This window comes from Calliphora vicina, chromosome 5 (assembly GCF_958450345.1).
Source record: "Calliphora vicina chromosome 5, idCalVici1.1, whole genome shotgun sequence".
Taxonomy (NCBI): Eukaryota; Metazoa; Arthropoda; class Insecta; order Diptera; family Calliphoridae; genus Calliphora; species Calliphora vicina.
In genome coordinates this window covers 111229278-111239739 of record NC_088784.1, presented here as the reverse complement: position 1 = coordinate 111239739, position 10462 = coordinate 111229278, and the positions used below count along the sequence as shown (strand labels likewise).

The 10462-nt window shown below is 29.8% G+C and overlaps 1 protein-coding gene across 1 annotated transcript; it reads left to right on the top strand.

Annotated features, from left to right (window-relative positions):
• The first annotated feature begins 5291 nt into the window (after window positions 1-5291).
• Window positions 5292-6400, top strand: LOC135960760 (uncharacterized). Its single transcript, XM_065512142.1, has 2 exons — window positions 5292-5533; window positions 5596-6400. Exons 1-2 carry the CDS (start codon window positions 5428-5430, stop codon window positions 6225-6227), a joined length of 738 nt encoding a protein of 245 aa, XP_065368214.1. The 5' UTR covers window positions 5292-5427; the 3' UTR covers window positions 6228-6400.
• Window positions 6401-10462: the final 4062 nt, after the last annotated feature.

Genomic DNA, 10462 nt, shown 5'->3' with positions numbered 1-10462 from the left:
CGTAGATATTTATTTTTTTATTTCACAAGATTGATAAGATTAAACATCTAGATATAGTACAGGGTGCTGTTATTTCACTTTCAAATGAACGAAGTGTTCACCTCAATATTTGAAAATGTACTTTATCTTAACAGTATTTCGACTTCAACACCCTCTATACACCGGTAACAACTGTTTTATCAGGTGTTTATGAAAACAACAAGTACGAATATCAGCAGAAGGAACTGATAAGAGAAAAAAAACAAACTTGTTAACTATATTTGTTCACCTTAACCACATCAGTTACAGTTAAAAGCTCAAAGACTAAAGAACGTAAAAATATAATAGTTAAATAATAATTTAATTTAAAACAAAAAAAACAGAAAAACTTAAAATGGGTAAGTGAAAATTGTGTCATAAATTAAAAGAAAAAGCGGTCACTGGCTGAGTTAAGTTAAAAAAGTAAACTTTTTGACCACGTAATGTGAAAATGCATTTTTTGATTTAGAAAATTTTATATTTTTAAATGGTTTGACACTGTTTGTTCTTATTGAAGACACATAAGTTTAAGTAAACATTTGCTGGAAATTTTGATAAATATTATTTCCTCAAATAATTAAACAATGTGTATCATAGTTTTTTTTATATTAAAAGCTCGTTTGTTTCTAGTTCTTTCTCAAGTGACTAAATTTTATAACCAAATGAACTTTGAAGAAGTCCTATCTATATTAACTATAGTCAGCGAACTGTTTCACAAATTATCAATTTATCAGTTACCTAGACAAGTGAACAGAGGTGGAGAAGTTTATACGATTGTTCTTTAGTTTATACTATTTTATATTCAAAAGAAACGCAAGTAGTATTTTTGTAGACAATTTAGTGTGTAACAGTAATTTATTACAAATAGACACTTTTTGCATATTATTTTGAAACCGAACAAAGAATATCATTTCTCATACCTATTTATGGCACCGCTACAAGTTTTATATCCGTTACATTCTTATTAAATCCATTCGTTGCAGTTAGAACTATAGTTTCAATTTCGCTGGAAATAAGTATTATTAACCTCGTTCGATATTTTCAGCTGATTAATGAATTTATTATATTGATAAAGATTTATTGTTATTTTTAAATAAAAAGCTTACAATGTCTGTTTCGGTATTCTAAATTTTCATTGTAATAAAATTAAACTTGCTGTTATAAAACAAAGGGTTAATTAAAAATATTCCCTTGTAACTTATTTTTATACAAAAAATAATGATTACTAATTATTGTCTCTTAATAAAGACCACTCCTATATACTAGACCAAAAGAGTACTTTTTTAAAAGTACTAAATATAAAAAAATCGAAATTTGGTGGGAAATATGAGTGATCACAGATTTGTGTGCTTTTTCCTCTAGCACCTCTTATTAACGAAATAAGAGTGATTTTAGTTTTCCCATATAAAAATCGATATTTGGTGGGAATTATGAGTGATCACAGATTTTTGTCCTTTTTCATCTAGGACCTCTTATTAACGAAATAGGAGTGATTTTAGATTTTTCATATAAAAATCGATATTTGGTGTAAAATATGAGTGATCACAGATTATTGCCCTTTTTCTTCTAGGACCTCTTCTTAACGAAATATGAGTGATTTTAGTTTTCCCATATAAAAATCGATATTTGGTGGGAAATATGAGTGATCACAGATTTTTGTCCTCTTTCCTCTAGCACCTCTTATTAACGAAATATGAGTGATTTTATGTTTTTCATATAAAAATTGATATTTAGTGAGAAATATGAGTGATCACAGATTTTTGTCCTTTTTCTTCTAGGACCTCTTATTAACGAAATATGAGTGATTTTAGATTTTTCATATAAAATTTGATATTTGGTGGGAAATATGAGTGATCACAGATTGTTGTCCATTTTCCTCTAGGACCTCTTATTAACGAAATATGAGTGATTTTAGATTTTTCATATAAAAATCGATATTTGGTGGGAAATATGAGAGATCACAGATTTTTGTCCTTTTTCCTCTAGCACCTCTTATTAACGAAATAAGAGTGATTTTAGTTTTCACATATAAAAATCGATATTTGGTGGGAAATATGAGTGATCACAGATTTGTGTGCTTTTTCCTCTAGCACCTCTTATTAACGAAATATGAGTGATTTTAGTTTTCCCATATAAAAATCGATATTTGGTGGGAAATATGAGTGATCACAGATTTGTGTGCTTTTTCCTCTAGCACCTCTTATTAACGAAATAAGAGTGATTTTAGTTTTCCCATATAAAAATCGATATTTGGTGGGAAATATGAGGGATCACAGATTATTGACCTTTTTCTTCTAGGACCTCTTATTAACGAAATATGAGTGATTTTATGTTTTTCATATAAAAATCGATATTTGGTGTTAAATATGAGTGATCACAGATTTTTGTGCTTTTTCGTCCAGGACCTCTTATTAACGAAATATGAGTGATTTTATGTTTTTCATATAAAAATCGATATTTGGTGGGAAATATGAGTGATCACAGATTTTTGTCCTTTTTCTTCTAGGACCTCTTATTAACGAAATATGAGTGATTTTAGATTTTTCATATAAAAATCGATATTTGGTGGGAAATATGAGTGATCACAGATTTTTGTGCTTTTTCGTCTAGGACCTCTTATTAACGAAATATAAGTGATTTTAGATTTTTCATATAGAAATCGATATTTGGTGGGAAATATGAGGGATCACAGATTTTTGTCCTTTTTCCTCTAGGACCTCTTATTAACGAAATATGAGTGATTTTAGTTTTCCCATATAAAAATCGATATTTGGTGGGAAATATGAGTGATCACAGATTATTGCCCTTTTTCTTCTAGGACCTCTCATTAACGAAACATGTGTGATTTTTGATTTTTCATATAAAAATCGATATTTGGTGGGAAATATGAGGGATCAAAGATTTTTGGCATTTTTCCTCTAGGACCTCTTATTAACGAAATATGAGTGATTTTAGTTTTCCCATATAAAAATCGATATTTGGTGGAATATGAGAGATCACAGATTATTGCCCTTTTTCTTCTAGCACTTCTTATTAACGAAATATGAGTGATTTTAGTTTTCCCATATAAAAATCGATATTTGGTGGGAAATATGAGTGATCACAGATTTGTGTGCTTTTCCTCTAGCACCTCTTATTAACGAAATAAGAGTGATTTTAGTTTTCCCATATAAAAATCGATATTTGGTGGGAAATATGAGGGATCACAGATTATTGCCCTTTTTCTTCTAGGACCTCTTATTAACGAAATATGAGTGATTTTATGTTTTTCATATAAAAATTGATATTTAGTGAGAAATATGAGTGATCACAGATTTTTGTCCTTTTTCTTCTAGGACCTCTTATTAACGAAATATGAGTGATTTTAGATTATTCATATAAAAATCGATATTTGGTGGAAAATATGAGTGATCACAGATTTTTGTCCTTTTTCCTCTAGGACCTCTTATTAACGAAATATGAGTGATTTTAGATTTTTCATATAAAAATCGATATTTGGTGGGAAATATGAGGGATCACAGATTTTGTCATTTTTCCTCTAGGACCTCTTATTAACGAAATATGAGTGATTTTAGATTTTTCATATAAAAATCGATATTTGGTGGGAAATATGAGTGATCACAGATTATTGTCCTTTTTCCTCTAGCACCTCTTATTAACGAAATATGAGTGATTTTAGATTTTTCAAATAAAAATCGATATTTGGTGAGAAATATGAGGGATCACAGATTTTTGTCCTTTTTCGTCTAGGACCTCTTATTAACGAAATATGAGTGATTTTAGATTATTCATATAAAAGTCGATATTTGGTGTTAATTATGAGTGATCAAAAAAGCAGTAGAGCCATGTGTAAATAAAGATCTTAATTGTTTATAAAAATATTAAATAAATATTAAATAAGTTTGGAATTCAGAAAAGGTACTTAAATCATACATAAGTTTCGATGTTAAAAGGAGCTGAAAAAAGTACTGAAACGTTTATTTCCAGATACACTTGTGTATTTGTATATACAGTTACTAACTACAACATACCAGTTATTAACAGTGTCTCAACTAATATTTACCTGCTTACAAATGTATTTTGTGTAAAGAATGAAACATGGAACAATAAAACAAATTTAAATTGTGTAAATAAGAATTTTGTTTGTTTAAAACACATGTGTAAAGTGTTTTATAATTTTTGTTGCAATTATCGATCGATATTTGCCAACATGTATTTAGTGTCATTGATATTAATGTTTTTTTTGTTAATCCGAGGGTATTAAAATTGTTTAAATTAATATTAATTGTGAGACTTTGTTTAAGACAGAACTTTTAAAAAGTTTATTTATTAATGATTTAATGTCTATCAATATTATACGATTGCTTACTGTGGTTTTATGCATGTACTCGTATATGAATGAGTGTTTATCTATATATTTTTATGACTTTTTCAAAATAACTGATAACGATTAGGAATTCAAGTTAAAAATATACCATATTACCCTTAATAAATGATTGAAAGTAGTTTTTGTTTGTTATTTCTAATCTTTGTAAAATTCGTGGAAAATGTTTTGAAAGTAGATCAAATAAAGTGCAAACTAATTTTCAACAATTTGAAAATACATATCGCACTCGTTCAACAATACTGTATTAACTAAAAAATTTTAAAAATTCACTTTTTGCTAGAAATCAACTAACAACATCAATATCTATCTACTGTAAAAATTTCAACGTATTCCGATTACTTTTTCATGTCGAAAACCACATTTGAGACCATTTTCGTGATAATTAGTGACTACCTTGTATCAACAAAAAGGTATTATTTTGAGTTAATACAAAAATTTAAATAAAAATACATCGTATATTTTCATAAAAAAATGTTTTATTTTGAATTGAGCCTTTATTCAAGTTAAAAATAATCAAATTGTGTTATTTAAATTTGGTTGTATTTTGAGTTGATACTGTTTTGTTAATAAAATAATACAAAAAAATATTGAGAAGTTTCAGAAAAATGGTATTATCTCAAAAAATAGATTTATTTTGCAATAATTGCAAAAATTTTAAAGAAGAACAATGTAAAAATATTTTGAAATGAAATTTGCTTAATATGATGTATTCGGATTTTCAAATTCTCTTAAAATGTAATCGCAAACAGTGTTTGCCCTCTACAGAACATTTTAAAATTTTGAGTTGTTGAACGAGTGCGATATGTAGTATTTCCATTAAAAACAAAAACGATTTCTCACAGAGATATAGCAGATTTCGATTCTTAATATAAATTTAATAATTTTTTTTTATTTCCTTCCCGCCAGATCACACTTGGGTTGCATCAAATGTTTATGAAGATTTGCCACCATTCGCCATTCATGCTGGTCATGATTCAGATGGTGATGCCATTTACGTGGGACGTGCTTATCACAACGGTGACATGTTGCCAGCCAAAGTAGTACCAAGCAAGAAACAAGCTTATGTTGCCTGGGGCGGTGAGGAAATCAACAAGCACGATGTTGAAATTTTAACCGGTCATCATTATGGTGAGTTGCAATATTGCAAACAAATTCGACTTTTACAAATAATTTATATTGTAACATTTCAGTTTGGATTCCCGGCAGCGGTGGCAGTGTACCTCCTCACGCCTTGCAGGTTGGACAAACTAGCGATGGTGAACCTTTGTATGTGGGTCGTGGTCATTGGGCTGGCAGTTTGACTCCTGGTAAAATTCATCCTTCCCATGGTTGTTTGTACATTCCCTATGGTGGCGGTGAACACAAATTGGACCACTATGAAGTCCTGGTGCAACCAGAAACTTGGGTTTCCTCCTCCGGCAACAATATCGTGCCCGGTACCATTCTAGCCGGCCATGATGCCGATGGTGATCCAATTTATGTTGGCCGTGCCTATCATGATGGCGACTTATTACCTGCCAAGGTTGTGCCCAACAAGGGCTGCGCGTATGTGGCCCACGGCGGTCAGGAACATTCCAAATATGACTTCGAGCTGTTGGCTGGTTACGGTTATGGCTGGGTACCCGATTCTAATGGCAGTGTACCTCCCAGTTCTGTTGTTTGTGGTCGCACCTGCGATGGCGAACCTTTGTACATTGGTCGTGGTCATTGGAGTGGCAGTCTGACACCTGGTAAAATTCATCCCTCTCATGGTTGTTTGTACATACCTTTCGGTGGCCAAGAGGTACGCATCCATGATTATGAGGTTTTAGTCAGAGCTTAATTAATGTTTGGTGGTTCTATTAAGAGAACTTTTTATGCTTTTCCACATCCAAAATAATTTAATTTTATTTTATTTAATGTATTACTATGTACTAATATTTTTGTTATGATTTTTATTTAATAAAATAAAAAAAATATTGAAATTTTTCCATTATGGAATAATTTTAAACAGTATTTTGTTTGTTTTTAAGTTTAAAATCACTTAATCCCAATACATATACACACACCGTCAAAAGTGAGTAAATACCACAAATTATTAGATTTCTTTTAATATAATGAAAATCCTAAAATCGACCCATCGATTAAAATTTAAAAGTTTTGGTTTGTTGGAGATTGGACTGAATAATAGATTCGGTTCTAAAAAAACGATTTAAGTTTAAAAAAAAATTCACTGGTGGTTACTAACTTTTGAGGCTGTGTGTATTTACTTGATATTGATCTAGTCTGCCTATAGGGAATAAAAATATGAAAATATCTCTAATAGTTTTTAAATTTTGAAATTTTCGAGAAAAAACAATTATTTGGCCATTTTTTGGCGAATGAGCTCTATTTCCTTACTGTTATGAATTTTAAGTAAAACCTATTCAGAATATTATAGTCCAGATAATTCTAAATATACTCTAAAAGTTTTACTAAAATTGGAAGGTCAAATGTCAAATTTTTCAATATTTGGAATTTCTAATTTAAAGATAGCGAAATGTTATTTATTTTTGGGCCGATTTTGATGAAACTTAAGAAAAATATAACATGAAGTCTAGTATTCATAATAAAATTCTGAAATTTGTTTAACAAAATTTTTAAAAATTTGAAACCGATTTACCTAAAATTTTTTAAGTATGATTTTTTTTACCAATGTTCACCAAACTGGGGGTCGAGACTGGCAAAAATCCAACTTTCATTTATTAAGGGCCACTCTTTTGAACGATTTTTGTTTTTAATAACTTATATGTCATTTTGAAAGGTACATATCTGTCATTTATTCTCACTCAAGTTTTTATACATAATTTTGTCATTCCGTGTGTAACACTGAGAATTATTCATCTGAGACCCAACAAAGTATATATTTTCTTGATCCTTATGAAATTCTAAGTCGATTGAGCCATGTCCGTCTGTCTGTGTGTCTGTGTAAAACACGCTCACGTCCTAAATACGCAAACAAAATTAGTAGACTTGCAAAAAATATGTTTATTGTTGCCCTAAGCAGTTTGGTATTGAAAATCAGCAAAATCGGTTCAGTAAAACCAGAGCTATGAACCAAAATGTGAGACAACCTAAAAAAAAATTAACAATTTTCTTATATTTTTTGTTATTTGTGTAGATAATACCATAAAACTTTACACACGTTATTTTTATAATAAAAGGACTAACTCAGGTGAAAATTATAAGAATCGGTTCATGATTTCTCCTAGTCCCCATACAAATTTCTTCCCGAAATATGGTTGTATGGTCTATAAATGCCTACATAATTGCAGTATCCATACAAAATTCAGCAAAAATAAGTTTCCTGATAAAAGAAATCACAATAGTAAATTTTTTGTGGATCGGCCCCATATAAAGTTCACTTCCGAAAATCACTTAAATTAGCATAAATATCTTATAAATATCGCTATTAAGTTGAAATTCGTCATAAATAATCCCCATATATACCAAAATCGCTATACCTAATTCTATGATGATCGGCCTATAATTGGTTATAGCTCCCATATATGTACATATATCAACCTAAAAAATATGTATGCAGGTGGAGGGTATTTAAGATTCGGCAAAGGCGAATATACCGTTCTAACATGTTTTTACTTTGATGTTTTGCTTTACTTCTTTAAAAAAACCGTCGCTGAAGCACACCGATTACTCACCAAAGCTTATGGTAAATGTGTTTCATCGGTTTCAACGTGCGAGAGATGGTTTGCGCGGTTCCGAAGTTGTGATTTTGACATGGAACACAAAATTGCTAAGGTCTGCCAAAAAAGTTTGATTACGAAGAATTGAAGGCATTACTCCATGATGATTGTTGTCAAACTCAACAAGAGCTTGTAAAATCATTGGGAGCTGCTCAATCAGCAATTTCAAAATGTTTTCGAGTAGCAGGATGCAATATAACCGTAATATTCCATCATGACAAAGCTCGGCCACATGTTGCAATACCTGTTAAAAGCTATTTAGTATGAAGTGGTGGTAAAGTTTTGCCTCACCCGCTATTTGTTTCGATCGATGGATCCATTTCAATTTTGGGACAGAGTATCTGATATTGGCTTGATTCGTTCTTGATCTCAAACGATGAGCAGTTCTTTTGGCTCGGAATCCTTATGTTGCCAGAAAGATGAGAAAAGGTCATACATAGCTAACAATGGCCAATACTTTGAATAAATTTATATTGCACAAATGTTTCAAAATTAAAAATCCCGCGTGTTTAAGTCTTACACTCAATAAATTGTTTGAAAATGGAATTTTGCTATAGAAATTTACCTGGCTGTAGTAGGAAATGAGTAAACATTAGGTACAAATAGTATTGCATTACAAAATGTCCTAAGACGAGTACAATTTGTGGTGGTTTGGGGAATTTTCAATACCTCAAAAATGTTCCAACCGTTTTTTGACTGTAATATAATTTTTGAAATATAATTCCGCATTGATTACGATTTCGTTATATGGAAAAGATAATATTTAAGGTATTTACAGACGACAATACTACACAGGGAAAGCATATTCGTATTATCAACAGAATTTGTTGCAAATCGAATGTGGCTACAAAAGAAGAGGTACAAATTGTTTGGTTGCTTCAACCGAAATTCTTCTTTATCAACTGACTGTCTGTTGATTGATATAAACGATAAATTCTATGTGTGCAACCGAATCATTCGTTTGATAACAAAATTTCTCTGTGTATAAATACTTTCAAATTTAAATTATTATGAAATCCATTCGGTTTGTCAAGAAATCGTTTTTAAAATTACATTACTTGTTGACACGGTAGTATGTTATTGTTTAGTAATTTTTGTTTAGACGATGAAATTGTATTATGATACATACTACATAAGTTTTTGACTGATACCTATTAATACCCAGTATTGTCGTCTGAAAATACATTTATTAACTGAAAAATCAATTTGTTCCCATTTTAAATGTTTTACCAAACTTTAGAGCCGCTGTGGCTGGCACTGGTTAACTTTATCTGATTTGAATTTGAACCAAAATTCTATTTATGTATGTATACCTACCTCAAAAATCTAAAAAACACCCCGTGAAAAAAATAATCTCATGGAACCAACTTTTCCCTTTTATTAATGTTATACAAACTAACATTTTAATCCCAATGTTTTTAAATTGCAAAAGACCCAATTTGTTCAAACATTTCTTTAAAATTCCATTTATATTTTTTTTTTGTAATATTCATATTTAAGTATTTTTTCGTTTTTATTCATTTTTTTTTTCATTCCTATTCACCATTTTTTATTTGCATTGTGAAAATATGTATTCGCTCTATTTTATATTCGCCTTTGTTTAGCACAAACTCATTTTCGCTTTATTCTCTCTTTTAAAAAAAATTCTCTATGCTCTTACAGAGGCACGGAAAATGGATGAAAAGAAAAACAAAAAATAAGAGAACAGAAAATAAATAAACTCCACCCCTTATTTAATTTTCAATTCAGCTCTCTCAATGGGCTGCATATTGGAATGGACGAATCACAGTAAAGCAAAAAGCCGAAGTGTGTTCGTGTACTTGTTTGTAAATAAAAACAGAAACAACTACACAAAAGTATCTCATGAATTTCATCAGAAAGATTACTAGACTTTTTATCAAAGACTTATTTATGACCAAATCATACAAATAAAAAACTATCAAATAGTTTGATAACTGTTTATAAATGTAAAACTTTGAAAATAAGAAATATTTATTAAATATTCAAACAATAGTAAATACCTAGTTGGTAAGTAAATCTAATTATGGGTAGATATTTATTTAGTTACGATTTCTAAAAAAAGATTTTTTTAAAGTTCATAATGGAATTATTTTTTAAATTTGTAATTACCTACCTCAGAAATTTTATACCTATCAAGTTTTTTGTTTTAAATTATTTCAATTTAATTTTTATTTTAATATTTTCCGTCGGCATTTGCATTTTATACTTGCGAACAAATACAAACAGGTTGTACCTATCATGCATTTTTTTATTTCAGCCATATTGGCCAGAAAAATGTCTGCGTTTATACATGTTTAAGCTTTTTTTTGTGAAT